Genomic DNA, 20,407 nt, shown 5'->3' with positions numbered 1-20,407 from the left:
AATGGGTAGTTTCGTCGGTTTTTTTTTTTAATGAAATGTTTCTCTTTTTTTTTTTTTAATTAATTAATTAATTTATTTATTTATGGCTGTGTTGGGTCTTCGTTTCTGTGCGAGGGCTTTCTCTAGTTGCGGCAAGTGGGGGCCACTCTTCATCGCGGTGCGCGGGCCTCTCACTATCGCGGCCTCTCTTGTTGCGGAGCACAGGCTCCAGGCGCGCAGGCTCAGTAGTTGTGGCTCACGGGCCCAGTTGCTCCACGGCATGTGGGATCTTCCCAGACCAGGGCTCGAACCCGTGTCCCCTGCATTGGCAGGCAGACTCTCAACCACTGCGCCACGAGGGAAGCCCTCGTGGGATTTTTTTGTTTGTTTGTTTTTTCTTTTTCTTGAGATGTCTTTTGGTTTGAAGTCATCTGAGTCTTTCCTGAAAAATGTTTTCACGGAGTAGAAAAGTCCTTTTAGGTCTGTGCATTAAAGGACGGTGTTGAGTGTCAATTATGGTATTAACAAATTTTTCTGTATTTTGGTGTGGTGTTTTATGTTGGAAAGATTTTTGCTTTCTGCCTCCCATCCACATTTTTCAAAAAGCATCCTTGAAAATTGTTTTTTTAAAAAAATTTTAATTGAGGTATAGTTGATTTACAATATCATGTGAGTTTCAGGTGTATAGCAAAGCGATTCAGTTATACATATATACATATCTATATATGTATATATATTTTTGTATATATATATTCTTTTTTAGATTCTTTTCCCCTACAGGTTATTACAGAATATTGAGCATAGTTCCCTGTGCTATACAGTAGGTCCTTGTTGGTTATTTTATGCATGGTAGTGTGTCTTGCAAATTGTTCAGCGTCATCAGGTTTATATCACACAAACATAGGAACTCGGATCTTCATGCTGGCTTTTCCACTGCTCTGTGAACTTGGGCAAGTTGTAGGACTCTTGGGATTGGATTACCTCCAATTTCATTTTCATCCCATGGTTAATGAAATGAGAGTGAAATTTTGCATCATGAATGATTTAGACGCTCTTGTCAACTTGGGGATGCCTTTGCTCTGGAGGGAACTTCTACTTTAAAACTATATTATGTTAACTAATATGTGACTAGTTAATAAGTGTAGAAATCTGTATCTTCCTCGCCTCCCCTCCGTCTATTAGGACACTTTACAAACGTGGATGTGTTTGGCTGTCTACCGCTTGCCTGAAAATGCAGGCGGCATTGTAAAAAACCCACAGTTTTGCTACTGGAAATCTGCATCATTTCAACATTAACATGCTAATGGCTTCCTGTCTTTTTTGTTTTTTCAAATAGGTCTTCCAAGCTAAGATAATTTTTTGGAACTGCAGAATTGGTCCTAGCTACCAATGGGAATTTGGAGTCACTCTGAAATACATGCTGGAATAATTGTGTTTGACTGGAACCAAATCTTATGAAGTCTCCAAGGTAAAATGATTTTAACACATACCTAGAGATGATATCTTTACGAAGCATAAAGAATTTAGCCAAACTGAGTATCTTAGAGTTGATGATCCTTTATAAAAGCTTTCTTTTTACGTTGAATTTTTGGGCATTTGGGGAGTTTAAAAAATTTTAGCTCTCATCTTTGAAATTATTTCAGTTTGTAAAGCAGTGTTTCAGCTATTCAGCAGGGTAAATGGTGATATTTTTAAGGTAAACCAATTTTGCTTTACATTTGGGCAAAATTGTTCAATGTAGAAGAAATTGAGGTATCACAGTAGATGTAGTAGGTGAGAAATCCTTTTAGTGGGGGAGGGGGTCCTAGATTATTGAATGAAATAAAGAATCACTGCTCAATAGCTGCCCCCTTACCCATAGGCATTTCTCTGGGGACTCATAGCTATTGTTAAGTAAATACTTGTTTTAGGCACAGGGAACTTGTAACTATTCACCCCGCACCGGTACGTAGAATTGTCCATGAAGAAGAAGTTAGATCAGGAATGATCACCCGAGGTTTGAACAGTGGCCCTTGAGACTTTTGATTTGGGGTTTGCTGTTGGGATCCAACCAGGAAAACAGAAACCATCCTGATAATGTGGAACAGAGGGAAGTGAATTCAGGGAGCTGGTTACACATGTGATGGGAGAGTCAGAGACGTCAAGCAGAAGATACAGAGGCAGCCCAGAGATCAGCAACAGCAGGAAGCTTCTGCCATCCTGAGGCTGGTGGGACAAAGGAAGACAGTACTGCTGACCAGTGCTTAGGGGAAGGGACCTTCCGTGGGAGCTGGATCCGCAGTGGGCCCTTCTCTTGGAAATTGACACTGTGGAGGAGAAATGGCCACTCCATAGAACCTACCAAGACAGAGAAGTGCGGGGGGGAGAAATACCCTGCCCTTTCCCTTCCACCCTCCAGGCTCCAGCCAGGGTCTCCTACTGGTTAAACCGAGCCAGGAGCCAGGTGATTCAGGAGGCTGGGAAATGCAATGTATAGGTGTCACCCAGGGGAAGGGGAAAGGATGGTTCTGAGGGCAAAACAGGCCCAGGCTGGCATGGAGTTTATATTTGAAACCTCTTCCCATGACATTTTAAAGAGCATGGCACAGGCTTTTCTACCTCAGAGGATGAGTCTTCTCTTGAGGCCGATTCTCACAGCCCCACCAGGTAAATTATGCATATGCCCTGGGATCTTCCGTCGGAAGATGGACAGCAGTAGAGTGTGATGCACTGCCCAGAACGCCCTTCGGGAATGAAGGATTCATTCCCTCAACTGTTGGAAGTGTTGCGGAAGCTGGCCTACAGCTTCTTTGAATTGTCCTCGATTCACAGCCTCCTTCCTGCTGGGGCACTCGCCCAACGGTCCAGTGGTTAGGACTCCACACTTCCACTGCAGGGGGCGCAGGTTCGATCCCTGGTCAGGGAACTAAGATCCCACGTGCCACGTGGTGTGGCCAAAAACAAACAAACAAACAAAACAAAGAGCCTCCTTGCTGAAGATTTAAGATTTTCCCTTATGTCCAAGTATAAAGGCCTGGCCCCTCGCTCCAACTTGGTACCGCAGAGAAGGGGCGTCTCAGCTTTGGAACTCTCCATAGGGTTATCTGAGGCCGTTTCCTCCTTCTGTCCTGCCTTCTTCTCGCCCCTCCCCTTCCACAGGTGATTCTCCCTAGAGCATCCTTTAAATAACCCCCTGCTCATCAATTTCCATCTCACAGTTGGCTTCCCAGGGTAACCAACCTTTGAGACTCTGATCATCTCAGACATACTCTCCAGATTTGGTAAACTCCATTCAGACAAGATTAGGTGATGCAGTGACTGATAAACGCATGGAAACTGAATTTCACTTATACTTTAGGTGGGAGGGATTATAGCTCACCTGAAAGACCGAGTCTGAATTTAGAGACTCGAAATTGGGGGGGCACTGTGGTTAGAGGGAGGGGAGCCAACCCACCAAGCAGGAAAAAGTGGAGGATAGAAAAGTTAAGAAGCCAGGAGGAGACCCGTTGTTTTAAACTGTTAAACTTGGCAGATTTGTTATACAGCAATAGAAAACTAGTACTCCATTCATCTGACTCCTTGAAATTTTGCTTTTTGGGCTACTAATTGCTACAAACTGGAAACCGAGGTACCTGATCCAGCTTGCAAATGTGTTTTGTTCAGTCTGCACTGTGGTTTTTTTTTTTTTTTTAATTTATTTAAAAATCTATTTATTTATTTTTATTTTTGGCTGTGTTGGGTCTTCACTGCTGCGTGTGGGCTTTCTCTAGTTGTGGCGAGCAGGGGCTACTCTTCGTTGTGGTGCATGGGCTTCTCATTGTGGTGGCTTGTCTTGTTGTGGAGCGCGGGCTCCAGGCACGCGGGCTTCAGTAGTTGTGGCTCGCGGACTCTACAGTGTAGGCTCAGTAGTTGTGGCTCACGGGCTTAGTTGCTCCATGACATGTTGGATCTTTCTGGACCAGGGCTCGAACCCGTGATCCCTGCATTGGCAGGCGGATTCTTAACCACTGCTCCGCCAGGGAAGCTCTGCATTGTGTTTTTAAAACAAAGAAAATGGAATTACTTGCTGACATATAAAGTGTGTAGACCACGTATCAGAAAACGGCTTTTCTTTAAAAGTCGTTCCTGGCATCACTTGGAGCAACTGCTCCTAGACAGGTCTCTACACTCCCTACTGTTCACCAGTGCTTTTGACCCAGGCAGCCTACACATTTATTTGGAGATATTTGAATTTTTGATCCTTGAGTAAGAGGGATAAGCCTTTGTAACAATTAGATCAATAACTGATATTGGGGTTAACAACTGAAATTTGAAAACAGTATCGGTGAGATAGAGCACCTCATTCAAAAATTCAGCAAATATGGAATTCTGAACCTCCATGCTTTCCCTGTTAGTAATAAATTAATAATCAATTTCCTGAAGTGAAAATATAATTAAATAATAGCACCTCAAGCTCACATAGGCTTACGTGTATATTCTTTGTCACCTTTCAGACTGATCTTAGGGTTTCTACTTACCATGTGTGTGTGCCGAGGTGGGGGAGATAGAAGACGTGCTTTGTAAAATTAAGGCATGTGCAGGCCCTTCAAAGCAAAGAGACCCTATGTTTCCATGTCAGTTTAAAATTTTCAGGGTTTCCAAGGCAGGGGGCAAAAAGATGTCAAGCTTTGAGTCCCTTTTAACACCGTGCTCTCCAAAGATAATCTTAGAATCTTGTCTTACTGTGGTTGCTTCAAAGGCAGATTGAATCTCAAATCAGGGAGCAATACGAGATCTTTCAACAAGGTCGATTTGTCTAACTTGTGAAAGACCACAGCCTACTTCCCAGAGTGTGATGTGGGCACCAGGTCCCCAAGTCTGTGCCTTCCCTTGAGCATGGAATCACGGTTCTGCTTGAGGCACTGTGCAGCTGACAGCCACGGGGTGGCTAGACCCTTCCTTCCAGGATTTCCTCAGAAGCTTTGCCTCTAGTGTTACCCAAACAGGGATCCATCCCCATGGGCTATGTCTTTATCGTCTGCCCATGAGTGTTTATACATCTTGTGTATATGAAAAGGGGGTTCCTTTGATCCTCTTTGGTGGATCTTTTATCCTAAATACCATGAGACATGTGCCAGGCAGAACCTAGTATCACTGGAGTTTCAAACGCCAAGAGCTCTGACTCTTGCTTGAAAAAGTTAATTAAAAAAAAAAAAGCAAACATAAAGGTTAGTCAAGTGCTATCTAATTTCCCTATAATATCAAAAAGGGCAGAAAGTTAGGGAGGGGGGTGGAATGCATACTGGCTATTTTCTTTTTACTTACTCTTTTTTGGGGGAGGGGTTGTTTTAGAATAGACCACACAACAATATCTGTGAACTGAATTGTCTTTGAGCAACTGTTTGGGTATTGTCCACTCATATGAGGTGAACTTTATTTTCCCAGGTTTATTGAGATGTAATTGACACATAACACTGTGTATGTTTAAGGTGTACAATGTGTTGATTTAATATGTTTGTCAATTGCAAAATGATTCTCAGCATAGTATCAGCTACCACCTTCCTACTATCACATAGTTACCTTTTTTTTTTTTTTTGGTGGTGAGAACATTTTTCTTAGCAACATTCAAGTATATGATATAGTATGATTAACTATAATCACCATGCTGTACATTAAATCCCCAAACTTGTTAATCATGTAACTGAAATATTTGACCTTTGACTAATAACTACCCACTTCCCTCACCCTCAACCCTTGGTAACCACCATGCTACTTAACCTGTTTCTCTGAGTTTGTCTTTTTTAGATTCCACATGTAAGTGAGATCATACAGTATTTGTCTTTATCTGACTTATTTCACTTAGCAATAATGCCCTCAAGGTCCATCTAAAATTTTGTATATGGCAAGATTTCCTTTTTTCTCATTGCTGAATAATATTTCATCATATCTATCTCACATCTTCTTTATCCATTTATCTGTTGATATCTATATGAAGTTGTTTTTATATTCACCTTACTTGCTCATATTCCCATCAAACTTTGAGATTGGATTAATAAACTATTCAGCCAGTCTTCTGGGCAGAGGGCATTAATAAACAGTCAGAGAAACCAGGGGAAATCTCTCGAGCCTGATGTGAAAATTTCTGTGGTTTCTTTCAGATGAGGAAACCACATATCTTCTATTTGAATCCAGCTCTAAGTATGTCCCTTTTTAAATTTCATGCTATAAAATAGTATATAACCCCCATGTTCTATCAGGGCCACTCAGGCTACACTCTAGGGATTCATAAATAGACTTCTCACCGAGGCATGTAGCTAACTTGGAAAACTTTTACACAGGGAGATCAGCTCAGTGCTTTGTGACCACCTAGAGGGGTGGGATAGGGAGGGTGGGAGGGAGACGCAAGAGGGAGGGGATATGGGGATATACGTATGTATATAGCTAATTCACTTTGCTATACAGCAGAAACTAACACAACACTGTAAAGCAATTATACTCCAATAAAGATGTTAAAAAAAAAGGTATTTATTGAAAATTGAATGAATGCACAGTGCAAATAAGGTTTGATTGGCCTTCAGTTTCCTTGTGGGGGAAGAAGTCCATCGTTGAGCATCCTCCACTGCTTTCCCCACCTTCTCAGGATGGTGTTTGCTGAAAAGCCTTGTGTCACTCAGCCCTCACTAACTGCGTCCTGCTTTCTTTCCAGGATGAGAATCTGTGCTAGGTCGGTCTTGCTGTCTCACTGGCTCTTTCTGGCCTATGTGTTAATGGTGTGCTGTAAGCTGATGTCTGCCTCCAGCCAGCACCTCCGGGGACACGCAGGTAAGCTCTTTAAGCTCGTTATGCGCCACTGAGATCAATTAATAAAACCCTTTCAAACACCAAAGCCCACATTTTATTTTATTATTTTTTTAATTTTTAAATTTAATTTAATTTATTTATTTTTGGCTGCGTTGGGTCTTCGTTGCTGCGCGTGGACTTTCTCTAGTTGCAGTGAGCAGGGAGCTACTCTTCATTGCGGTGCGCGGGCTTCTCATTGCGATGGCTTCTCTTGTTGCGGAGCACGGCCTCTAGGCACACGGGCTTCAGTAGTTGTGGCACGTGGGCTCAGTAGTTGTGGCTCGCGGGCTCTAGAGCTCAGGCTCAGTAGTTGTGGTGCACAGGCTTAGTCGCTCCGCGGCATGTGGGATCTTCCTGGACCAGGGCTCGAACCTGTGTCGCCTGCATTGGCAGGCGGATTCTTAACCATTGCACCACCAGGGAAGTCCTAGGCTTAAGTTTTTAAACTCTCTCATGACTCAGTTGTCCTTAAGCAACAGTTTCAAGAAGACAAGAAAATTAATGATTGAAATTTTAATGAATCAGCATAAAATCAATACCATTTGGCTGCTGTGAAAGTGCCCAGGGCTGCTTGGTTATTGTGCTGTGTATATTTTGATGAGCTTGCCCTCAAGGATAGAGCATTTGAAGTCATCAGTCTTATCTGTTTGATACATATCTCTTTTCTTGGGTGCAGGTAGAGAGTCAGGCTAGTAAAGAAGCAAAGCATTTCGGGGTGGGGGGTTATCACCAGCACATTTCCAGATTTCAGAGAGATTATGATGAAAAATGATTAAACTTGGAGGAAACGGGGGACATGACTGAACCTTCAATTTTTCTTTCTTTTCAATATTCACTTATTGAAAGGCATTATACTTTGGTTATTTTTCTTCCAGGTTAGATTACTTATTTTTATCACCCCTCCACACCCAAGATATACACACTAGTAGTCTTTTTTTTTTTTTCTTCTTTTTAAAAAATTTTTATTGGAATATAGTTGATTTACAATGTTGTGTTAGTTTCAGGTGTACAACAAAGTGAATCTGTTATACATATACATATATCCATTCTTTTTTTAGATTCTTTTCCCATACAGGCCATCACAGAGTATTGGGTAGAGTTCCCTGTGCTATACAGCAGGTTATTGTTAGTTACCTATTTTTTTATTAGTTATCTGTTTTATACATATTAGTGTATATATGTCAATCCCAACCTCCCAATTTATCCCACCAGCCCCCCACCCCCTGACATTGGTAGTCTTTATGTGAACCTTCACTTTTAAATCTTTGTGGCAATCCTCATTTCATACCATAACCCTTTACATTTGGAAAACGTGGAACAGTAGGGATAAATCTAAGTTAAGATTAGAATTGTGTACACAAGAGATGCAGTGTCTTCCATATAAGCAAAGACTCTCCTGCAACAGGGAGGGTGAGAAGTCTTGGCAAGTTTTGCTCAAGAAATGAAATTTTCATCCTAGAATTTCTAGATGATTTTATTTGGATTCTCAGCCCATTTTTGGTTTCTCTTTGACTTCTGGGGGATTCTTCCTGCTTTCGTTTTTGGAATTTAAGTCCTTCTCACCCCTTATCTTAACAACCATCAAAGCAATCAGGACTGGTTCCTGCCCACAAGGGGCTCTGTTCTCTCACTGGGGCTGCAGGCTGCATGAAGAACCATCTTCACAGAAGTACAGGCATGCCTCGTTTTATTGAAATACAGGCATGCCTCATTTTATTGCACTTAGCTTCTTTCTTACACTTTGCAGACTTTGCGTTTTTTACAAATCCAGCGTCTTTTGGTGCCATTTTTCCGACAGCATTTGCTCACTTCATGTCTCTGTGTCACGTTTTGGTGATCTTTGCAGTATTTCAGACTTTTCCGTTTTTACTCTATTCGTTGTGGTGATCTGTGATCCGTAATCTTTGATGTGACCCTTGCAAAAATATTATGGCTCGTTGAAGTTTCAGATGATGGGTAGCATTTACAGCTATGAAATATTTTAAAATTAAGGTATGTGTATTGTTTTTTCAGACATAATCCTATTGCATACTTAATTGACTACAGTATAGTATAAACATAACTTTTATATGCACTAGGAAACCAAAAAATTCACGTCTTGCTTTATTGCGATATTCACTTTATTGCGCGGGTCTGGAATCAAATTGGCAAAATCCCTGAGGCCTGCCTGTACCCTTTGCATAACCGCAGATGAGGGCTCCTGAATCCTACTGTGAAGTCTTATTCCCTCGCGGGTTTCTTAAGCTGTGTCCTTGATGCCTGGAATGTAATGGGTGCTAAATGAATATTTATTAATAGGCTGATTTTGCCCATTTGTCACCCTGTGATCAATTACGTAGTTTTCTCCTGGTGGTAAAAATTCCAGAAAATAATAGGCAGGCGTGAAAAGATAGGCTTTTAACTTTTTGTTGACTATTAGGGTTCTCCAGAGAAACAGAACCAACACAACCAATTTATTATTGATATAAGGTATTGGCTCACACAGCTATGGAGGTTGAGAAGTCTCATGACCTGCAGTCTGCAAGCTGGAGACCCAGGAAAACCAATGATGTGGTTCAAAGGCCTGAGAGCCAGAGAGGCAATGGTGTAGATTCCAGCCTGAGTCTGAAGGCCTGAGGTCCAGGAGCACAGAGGACAGGAGATGGTCAATGTCCCAGCTCAACAATCAGGCAAAGAACAAATTCAACCTTCTTCTGCTTTTTTGTTCTATTCAAGTCCTCAAGGGATTGGATGAGGCTCACCCACAATGGGGAGGGCCACTGGCTTCACTCAGCCCCCAGCTCAAATGCTAACCTCTTCCAGAAACACCTTTACAGATACATACAGAAATAATGTTTAAGCAGATATCTGGGTGTCCCCTGGCCCAGTCACATTGTTAATTTCATATAGCCTTCTAGGTATTGTTTTATATAGTCATCTATATTTTATATATTTTCTATACTATTTTAGATTTTATGTATCCACACACCTATCCTTCTAGAAAAAGGCATATATATACCAGTATGTGTGTATACACAGATGTCTCTTTGTGCACCCTGTTTTGTACCTTGATTTTTTTCCACATTTAACAATAAAGTTTAGAGGTCTTTTCATGTGAGTGCGTGCAGACCTATATCACTCTCTGTAACACTGCATAGTCATCTATTGGATGGATGTGCCGTAGGTTATTTGATCACTCCCAATTTTGGTGGACATATAGCTTTTTACCATATTTGTACAAATATATATGTCCTGACTTCAGATGAATTCCTAATATTGAAATTGCTGAATTAAAGTGCATGTAAATGTATAGGAGTAGGCTAATTTCTGTGACACATAGACCAAGTAAATATACATAATGGCTTAAATAAAAGAAATTGTATTTCTTGCTCATGAGTGCTGGGTGGGTAATATATCAGCTGGATGTTCTCCTCTACTGTGGTCTTTTTGGAACCACAGTGGATTGGAGTTCTACTGTTTTCAGCCCATGGCCTTAGAGGTTGTTCTAGAGTGGTCTTCATTCCAGCCAGCTGGAAGGGAAATGGGCATGGGGGATACACCTGGGAGGTGTTGATGAACGGGGTTAGATGCTGACTGCATCCCTTGAATTGTCCTGACATTGGCTGCAGCTGAGGCCCATGGCCACACCTTACTGCCAGGGCTGCTGGGAAACATACCCTAGCTGTGGGTCCACGTCCAAGAGGAGACAATGATTTTTGGTGAGTATCCTGCAGCCTTTGACACAACGCATTAAGGGTTTAATAGTGCAAAGTGCCCTCCAAAACTTCTGGACTTAGTTATACTTACACCAGCAGTAGTAGTATGATAACTCCCGTTTCCCCAGACCCTCATCAACTCTGGGTGCTATCAGGTCTTACTGTTTTGCAAATGTGGTAATGAAAACTGCTGTCGGATTGTCTTGTCTTGCAACTCTTTTTGACTAAGGACTCAGCGTGCTGGGGGACTATTTGTATTTGTTCTTCTTTGCACTATCTTATCCTTTATCCGTTTTTGTCTTGGCTCTATTGATAGTTTACTTGTCGATTTGTGGAAGCTCTTTGAAAATTGAGGACACCCGAGTACTTTGACCATCAATTGTTGATGTTTCTTCCTGCTTTTGCTTTGCCCACTACTCCCGTTCTAGCAAGGCTGTGTATTCCAGCAGGCTGTGTGAGTGAATGTGTGTGTATGTGTGTGTGTGTGTGTGAGTGTGTGTGTGTGAGAGAGAGAGAGAGAGAGAGAGATGGACAGAGAGGGAAATGGCGGTGGGAGGGAGGTGTTGTACATTTCTCTTATGACCTTGCAGTGGCCACGTGGAGTTTCTTCCCGGAATTGAGCTCAGCTGGTGACAAAGTCAAGGGTCAGACCTGAGAAACTCTGGTCAGATTTTTGGGTGTATCTGAAACAGCCTGAGAGCAGGAGCAAGTTGCAGAGAGTTAACCGAAGAAGCCTCTGTGCAGTGTCCAGAAGGACCCCTGACACCGTCCCAAGAGCTTTGTGGTTCATGCTGGCCAGTTAAGGAACTGTGTCCCTAGGAAACCCTAGTTGGAAGTGTTTTGGATGCTTTTATTGGTTCAGATTAGGAGAGTGGCTTGTTGATGGTTGTGTATGAACAAGGAGATATTTTACAATCCTATCTCCACCCATACCTCTACGACAGAGAGGGAGGGGAAGAATGTGGGATGCCACCCCTAATCTGGGCAGATGGGATGGGGTATTGCTAGGTGTGGACCGAAGTTTCATTTTAGTTCAAGTGTAAAAAACAAAAACACACCTAATTTTCACAGGATTGGTGGTAGGAATCTTTCTTTAAGGCAAATGGCATTGATAATCTTTCACAATAGTCCAGAGGTAGTATTCTTAAGGAATTAGAAAACACAAAAGGCCACTTTGTTGCTTTTAAAATTCTACCTGCCATAATAATTGAGTAGGAGACATGGGCTTCTGTAGCCCCTATCTGTAGGAAAGGTGTGAGGGCCATTTGGTAGGTTAGTTTCTTTTAAATGGAAGCCAGAGTTAACTCTATTATTTCTTCAGTTAGCAATTTGTCCTTTTGTTCCCTGTCTCGCCCCTCCCCACCCCCGTATGTAACATTTCCCCACAAGAAGGCAGCAAATGTAATACAGTGGAAAGATGCTGATAGGTTCAGAAACTTGAGAGTCATTTGAAATTAATTGGCTGGTTACATGATGAGTTTGGGACACAAAACACCCTACATCCTGGAGATTTGTCCCTGGGAATATTTGGACACTTCAAAAATTAAAATTTTCCCCTTTGAAAACAGAAGCATAGCTACTTTTCCGTTATAGCTGAGAGAGTTGGGAACTGGGGTGCTGCTGGTTTACAAGTTCATTTTAATAGTTCCATTTCTCCAGAGATCTTTAAGTACGACTGGTTTGGGGTGTTTTCATTCCAGCATACGCCATGGTGCCTAGCTGCTATTTAATATACTCTGTTTTGGTGTAAAATCTCTTATTTAATATAGTCTGTCCAAAGTATTAAGGGCCCAAGAAACTGGAGCACAACTGAGATTGAGGCAGCAAAGCACAGGGGGTCTGGAGTCAAACATAACCCTGGTTATGCCACATCCCAGCTGTGTGACCTTATCCAGGTCACTTAACCTCTCTGAATTTGCTTCATTATCTATAAAAATGGAATGATGTACATGCCTACCTTATGGGGTTATTGGAATGATTAGCTAAGAAAGTAGGTGAAGGGATTAGTACATAGTAAACACTCAATAAATGGTAGCTATTTTCATATTTAGAGACATCCAAAATGAAAAGGAGTCTGGAAATTTTCAAGGAATGATTGACGGCTTTGTATGTGTAGGGAGATGTGATCAGTGGCTTAAGGTTTGAAGCTTTATTGTGTACAAGAGAAAAAGGCTTGTTTTTCATTGTCCTAAAAGCTGACTATAGTGAAGAGAATTTCTTTATGAAGACTGGGGTTTCAGCCCAACCTTAAGAAAAAAGAAATTTCTAACACACAAGGCTTCAAAAGCTGAAAACAGAGTGACCCAGGGATGCTGAGAGCCCTTTTACCTGCTGGCCTTCAGCCAGATCTTCTGTAAAGGGGGCACCTCACTAACTGGGGGCTGGTGTCAAAAATTGTGATGGGTCTGAGATTTCTTGCAAGCTAACAGGATAGCATGTCAGTTTCCTGGATGCTTGCAGAAGACATGAGATCCCTGGGTCATAGAAGAAGGATTTATTCTCACTCCACACAAAGCAGCAGGCATCCAGGTTAGCTTACATTCTCCTTTCATACTTGGGCTGGTTACAAAACCTCTTTGGGGCTCAGTCTCTTCTTCTGTAAAGTGGGAATAATAAACAATAAAAGTCATCCTTAAAGAGTTGCAATGAGGAGTCAGTTAATACCGGGAAAGTGCTAAGAATTGTGTTTGCGCAGTAAGTGTTTAATAAATGTTAGTCATCTTTATTGAGAACTGCCTTCTCGTTTTGAGTGAATCCCGTTTTATAGAGATTCTGTAATGTTTAAATTTATGAAAATTTAGGTTTTCTGTTTTCTCTGTTATAAATGATATATGCAGAATATGAATGTTGGGCTTGTGTGCTTTGGTGCCTTGTGTTGTTTATAACTTTGGTTAAATTGTAGGAAGAGTAACTGCACCTAAGTTTGGGCTCATATTTCTGTCCCCTATAAAGGCTGAATTTTTATAGGAACGCTGCTGATGATTTTGATTGGAATGACTATTTTAGCCCTAATCTTCCTAATAGAAGAAACTTCTATTTCTTTCCAAGCAATACAGATGGTTTTGAAAAATATTTTGTCTGCATTGCCAGAGTTCTGACACTAGGGGGCAGGCAAGGCTTAGAAGAGCTAAATAGCGAGAAGCAGAACGCTAGCCTGATGCAGCCATTGTCTAACAGAAATAGGGGAGCCACATATGTAATTTAAAATGTTTTATAACCACATTTAAAAAGTAAAAAGAAACACGTGAGGTTAATTTTAGTAATATATTTTATTTAATCTAATACACCCAAATATGATCATTTCAACCTGTGGCCCAAGCCACGTTCTAAGCACTCAATAGCTACATGCAGCCAGAGGCCAGTGTAATCTGTTTAGTACAGGGTAATGAATTGGATTTTAACATTACTTTCTGAAAGATTAGAATTATGACTGATTTGTATTTTCATGGGTCAATCCTAGGGCACAATGTTTTATCTCCCTTTATTTCACTTAATTTCTTTTCATGTTTTTGGTTTTAGTTCTTTTTAATTTTTTGCTAAATGATTGCATCTAAATTCAGGAAAAGTACCAGGTAAGTGGGGTTTGTAGCCCTCATAAAGGGTGGCAAAAATGTTTCCATTTCCTAATGAACTGCCCATATGATCATTCTTTGCAAGAGCATATTTTTTAGGGAGAGAGAAGTAGCAGGATAATTTGAAAGCGTATGTGTGTGTGTTGGTGTGAGTGATGGCTTCAGCCATCAAGTCTTTTTTAAATAAATTTATTTATTTATTTATTTTTGGCTGTGTTGGGTCTTTGCTGCACGCGGGCTTTCTCTAGTTGCGGCGAGCGGGGGCTACTCTTTGCTGCGGTGCGCGGGCTTCTCGTTGCGGTGGCTTCTCTTGTTGAGGAGCATGGGCTCTAGTCGTGTGGGCTTCAGTAGTTGTGGCATGCAGGCTCAGTAGTTGTGGCTCGCGGGCTCTAGAGCACAGGCTTAGTAGTTGTGTTGCACGGGCTTAGTTGCTTCGCGGCATGTGGGATCTTCCTGGACCAGGGCTCGAACCCGTGTCCCTTGCATTGGCAGGCGGATTCTTAACCACTGTGCCACCAGGGAAGCCCAGCCATTAAGTCTTAAAGTTACTCCCTGGAAGCTTACTTTGACCCATAATCCGCGTTTACCCACTGGAGTGAAATCCAGTGATACAGTTTTAATATGGTTTCTTCCATAACTGTTTCCATCTTCCTGCCCTGCCCCCAATAAATGGTTACTTCTTTAACTGTATGGGTATATTTTTATGTAGGCAACTCCACAGGAATAACCTCTATTTTATAAACAAGAAAAAGATTTTGGAACGGGAGAAAAGCCTGTGGTTTGGTAGTGAAGAGGGCATCTATGTGGTGATGCTTACTTGATTCTCTATCTGGGGAGCTTTTCCACTAAAAAACTTGGAGGCCCTACCATATCTACATTATATTTGAATCTTGCAAGGTGGAGCCCAGTCAACTGTATTATTTAATAGTTGCCTGGTGAGTATCAGAACCACTGATTCAGAAGAACAAAAAATCAGGTTTGACTCAAGCTCTTGTTAAGCTACAGTTTGATTCCGGTGGTGACGAGTCTCCATTTCATTCTCACTGCATGTTGCCAGGCTGTGCAGAGGTGTGTATTCTCCCTCTAACGGTGACCTCTGTATCCACCTCTTAGGAAGGACTGTGAAAATGCTTGGTCATTTTGCACTGGCAGGGCTGTTCCTGGATGCTAAAAGCTTGTACTGTGAGGGATTCCATTGACCTCCCTTGGATCCTTCATTATTTTTCTCTAGTTCCATCTTGATAGGCTCGTCTTATTCTCGATGTTTCATAAGAAGGGAAAGGAACAGATTATGTGAGGTGTTAATATTTGACTTCTCATCTCCTCGCCTGCAAGTTCAAGTCCCAGTGCCACCGTCAAGGTCAGCTTTGCAAAATAGCTGACAAATGAGTGTGCTTCACATTCTTTTTCGTGGGGAGGAAGGGTTGTTTCACTGACAGGAGAGTAAAGAATTTCAGTTCCTTAAATGAACTTGTGAGCCACCCTATGTGGCAGAGCAGGCTTTTTCTCCTGCCCCTTTTTGTGTCTTTGAGGCAGAAGTGGCAACCCACGGCCTTGGAAGAGTTCTCTGGGTGGTTAGGAAAAAGATTCTCCTTACCCTTGAGAAGAAAGTTCCTCTTTCTTCTTTCAAGCCATGCACTTGAACTTATCTAAAGAAAGCCTACAATTTGGGGTTTCAAAAGCCAGGGGTCAGTATGTCATCTGTCAGCATTATCTGAGGAAATAAGAATCTTTTGTCCCATATAAGGAAAATAAAATCATTTGGTAAGAAGAATCAGGAGGGGTAAAGATGGCACGGGAAGGAAAAAGAGGTTTTGTGTCTTTCTAGGTGTAGGTTGGATGCTTGAAATATTTTGGCCCATATGGTGGTCTCAGAATAGCACAAATAATATTATTAATAATATTAATATTAATTAATTAATATTAATATTATTGAAGGGATATTCAAAAATCCATTAAAGCAGATTAATTCACTCTGAGAAGACTGTGTGTTCAACAGTTAAAAACTTTTCCACTCCTTATGCCATGTGCCATCAATGCATATGTTTTAGGGAATGTCTGAAATCAGATAAGAACTTTAACCAATTTGAACAGGCTAGGAGGGCCTGAAGGTGGGAGCATCTTGGACTGTGCTCTCTTTTCCTGTTTCTTATCTGTTGTGGAGAGTCAGAAAGGGAAACAGGAGAGAACTTTGTTTCAGGAAAAAAAATAATATGGGCACAAAATGAAATAAATGAATAAATCCACCTGCAGGTCATTGTTCTGTAGTTTGTCACTGACTTTGCACAGCTACCTGCTGAAGGGCTGGAAATTAATACCAGCAATCCAGGGAGGGGGTGGGGGACTTGAACAGCTTGAACTTGGCACAGAGTTAAGGTGTGTGTCTTCTTCCCCCAAACCAAACACAGTTGTACGCTTTGCTATTGGGGAAGCGTTTGCAAGGCATTGTGGAAGTCATTTTTTGCAAGAGGAGCATTGAGAGTCTGATTGGATTTGAGCCATAGAAGTGAACTTGTTGCAGTTTTCTCTGCCTTTCCCCCTCCACAGATGTCCTGCAGTCATTAGCAGACTTCCAAACTGTCGACCAGGGGAGTCCAGCGACTTTTAATGGGGGATATTCTATGTATTTGAGCTTTTGCTGGTCAATCTTATTTGATAGGAAATAATGACTGTATGTAAAACAAAACAGCAACAATCAACAATGTTTTTCTAGTTAGTGGACATCTAGAAATTTGAAACATTCACACTCAGCATTTTGGTTGCCAGGTGTGTGTGTGCGTGTGTGCGTGTGTGTGTGTGTGTGTGCGTGTACTCCGGAAGAAAAATTACGGAGTTTGATCTCTCCAAGTGGTACCAAAAAGGTTATTAGCCTGTCTCTTCTACTGTATGTTGTGCTGATCTTGAGTTTGTTTTCCAATGTGCTGACTTGGTGACTCTTGGGTGTGTGACACGTTGGAACCTGGATTTTTTCTCTAAGTCACTGAAACCTTAAATTGAACCCTATTAATTTTAGAATTTGTGATGATCCTGAAATGATAGGGTTGACATTTACCCATGTGCTGTCTACGAAAGGAGATTTGCTAAGCAAATAAATAGTGTAAATATGTTTGCCTGGGAGCTGTTGAAGTTATCTTAAAAAATTGTCAAGTGCTTTGGAAGCGTTTATTTAACATGAAATAAAAATGCTTGTGCCTTGGCTCTGTGAAGTCCTAGCTATGTGAGTTATTGAATAACAGGTATTCAATCTCTCTGAGACTTTTGCTCAGTTTGCTTTTCCTGGAAATGGGTATAACAGCACCCTCTATCTCAAAGTGTTTTCGTGAGGTTTAAATAAAATAGTTCAGGGGAAAAGTTAGGGATTACATGGGGAACTTAATGCATTATTTTGATTTTGTTTTTTTTTTAAACAGCTTTATTGAGGTGTAATTGACATACAGTAAACTTTGCATATTTATAAGTGTACAATTTGGTAAGTTTTAACATATATAATGTATATGTGTGTGTATATATATATATATACACACACCCATGAAAACCATCTCCATGATCAAAATAATGAATATACCAATCACCCCTGAAAGTTCTCTTGAGCCCCTTTGTAATCAGTCCCTCTTGCCCCTACCTCCACCGTTGCCAGGCAACTACTGATCTTTTTGCCATTATAGATGAGTTTGCATTTTCTGGAATCGTGTTTAAGTAAAATCATACAGGATGTATTCTTTTTTTGTTTGATTTCTTTCTGCATAGTTGCTTTATGGTTTATCCGTGGTGTCCTGTGCATCAGTAGCTCATTTCTTTTTTTTTTTTTAATTTTTATTTATTATTTATTTATTATGTTTATTTTTGGCTGTGTTGGGTCTTCGTTTCTGTGTGAGGGCTTTCTCCAGTTGCGGCGAGCAGGGGCCACTCTTCATCGCGGTGCGCGGGCCTCTCACTATCGCGGCCTCTCTTGTTGCGGAGCAGAGGCTCCAGACGCTCAGGCTCAGTAGTTGTGGCTCACGGGCCCCGTCACTCCGCGGCATGTGGGATCTTCCCAGACCAGGGCTCGAACCCGTGTCCCCTGCATTGGCAGGCAGATTCTCAACCACTGCGCCACCAGGGAGGCCCAGCTCATTTCTTTTAATTGCTGAATAGCAGCCCATGCTGTGTCACACACTGTGTATCCATTCACCTGTTGATGGATGTTTGGGGGTGTTTCCAGTTTTGACTATTACAAGTAGAGGTATTATGAACATTTCTTACAAGTGCTTATATGAACATATGCTTTCATTTCTCTTAAGGAAGTACCTAGGGAACAGAATGGCTGGTTCATATGGTAGATGTATGATTGACTTTTCAAGAAACTGTCAAACGGTTTTCCAATGTGGTTGTACCAGCTCACACTCCCGCCAACAGAATAGGAGAGTCTTAGTTCCTTCACATTCCTGTCAGCACTTGGTATGATCTGTATTTCTAATTTTAGCCCTTTCACTAGGTGAGTAGTGATATCACATGGTGGTTTTAATTTGCATTTCCCTACTGACTAATGATGTTGTACATCTTACCATTTGCTTATCTGTATATCTGTGAAGTGTCTATTCAAATCATTTGCCCATTTTTTAAAAAGTTGGATTGTTTTCTTAATATTGAATTTTGAGTGTTCTTTTTATATTCTCAATATAATTTCTTCATCAGAGAAATGAATTGCAAATATTTTCTCCCAGTCTCTTCATTCTCATAACAGTGTCTTTTGAAAAGCAGATTTTTTTTTGATGAAGTCCCACTTACCAGTTTGTTCTTTTATGTACCATACTTTTGGTGTCTTTTTGCCTTTAACCTAAGGTCACAAAGCTTGTTTTCTATGATATGTTTTAATTTTAGTCTTTACATTTAGGTCTGTGATTAATTTTGAGTTAATTTGTGTATATGATGTACTGTATTTATTTATTTTTATTTATTTTTAAAATTTATTTTTTATATTGTACAGCTGCATCTGGTGGCAGGCTTTTTTTTTTTTTTTTTTAAAGAAACCAAAAGGCAAGTAGTTTATATAATAAACATATATATCATTATGTATAAGCTTGGGTATAGTGGTAGCATAGTCAGATTACAAATAGAATCACTGTGAACGCACTCGTTATAAATAGAGACCAATAAAAATATGTTGGTTTAGGACTTAAAATGCCACAGTGATGCAACTTTCCAAAATGTTTAACTCTCTATTTACATCGTGGCTGTATTCCTGGAAAATTCAATGTATATTAAAAACATGACAAAGGAAAAAAAACCAACAAAAAACTGTGGATGAATTTATATGTAAAATGTAGCCAGGCTCTGGGCCCAGGATAATAAAGATTCTTCACCAACATGAATGCCCACCAAGACATTTGTAGATTGTATGGGACACAGGACAATTGTTCCTTTGGTGAGACTGCCCTATGCACTGCAACATGTCTAATGTCCCAGCCCCTTATTCCACCCTCCCAATCATTGTGGCAACAGAATACCCTTTCTCCTACAAATTTCCAAAGCACCTGTGGGGCAGTACTGGTCTACCATCTTTGAGCTGGCCCAGCGCAGTTGGAGAGATGGGGCCAGACTGAGTTCTCACTTCACCCTAGCTCTGCGTTTATATGGATTGATCATGTTCATTTAAAAGGCTTAGTATACAGTTGGCATTTTCTTTCAACATTTGAAATACACAAAACTTTCACTCCAAAATTCCATTCCTAGGACTTTGTCTTTTCATTCACTCAAGCAATTCTATATACAAACAATGCATAGAAGGATATATATCACCCTTAACAGCAAATGCCTTTGAGTGAAGAGTTGGGAGATTGGGGTATGAGGTGGGGACTTTGACTTTCCACCATTCTGTCTTCCAGGTCACTTATCCTTTCTTCTGCCTCAGTTATTCTGCTGTTGATTCCTTCTAGTGTAGTTTTCATTTCAGTTATTGTATTGTTCGTCTCTGTTTGTTTGTTCTTTACTTCTGCTAGGTGTTTGTTCTTTAATTCTTCTAGGTCTTTATTAAACATTTCTTGCATCTTCTCAATCTTTGCCTCCATTCTTTTTCCAAGGTCCTGGATCGTCTTCACTACCATTATTCTGAATTCTTTTTCTGGAAGGTTGCCTATCTCCGCTTCATTTAGTTGTTTTTCTGGGGTTTTATCTTGTTCTTTCATCTGGTACATAGCCTTCTGCCTTTTCATCTTGTCTATCTTTCTGTGAATGTGGTTTTTGTTCCACAGGCTGCAGGATTGTAGTTCTTCTTGCTTCTGCTGTCTGCCCTCTCTATATGATGTACTTTAATGCAGTTTGCGTAGGTAAGAAAATACTGCTCATTATAAATTCTCCCTGTTACCTAGGTGAAGTTGCTGAGAG

The 20,407-nt window shown here is 40.9% G+C and overlaps 1 protein-coding gene across 1 annotated transcript in view; it reads left to right on the top strand.

Moving 5' to 3' along the window:
• Positions 1–6,418: 6,418 nt before the first annotated feature.
• The window catches only part of TAFA4 (TAFA chemokine like family member 4), a 121,302-nt gene continuing 107,313 nt past the window's right edge, over positions 6,419–20,407 (top strand). Inside the window, exon 1 of the mRNA XM_082412476.1 lies at positions 6,419–6,759. Within this exon, the coding sequence (XP_082268602.1) occupies positions 6,579–6,759 (181 nt within the window). The 5' untranslated portion in view covers positions 6,419–6,578. The remainder of the gene's footprint in view (positions 6,760–20,407) is intronic.

The sequence above is a fragment of the Balaenoptera physalus genome (genome assembly GCF_965194825.1).
Source record: "Balaenoptera physalus genome assembly, chromosome: 11".
NCBI lineage: Eukaryota > Metazoa > Chordata > Mammalia > Artiodactyla > Balaenopteridae > Balaenoptera > Balaenoptera physalus.
Note: the sequence above shows the minus strand (reverse complement) of the source record. Positions and strands in the feature narration are given on the sequence as shown.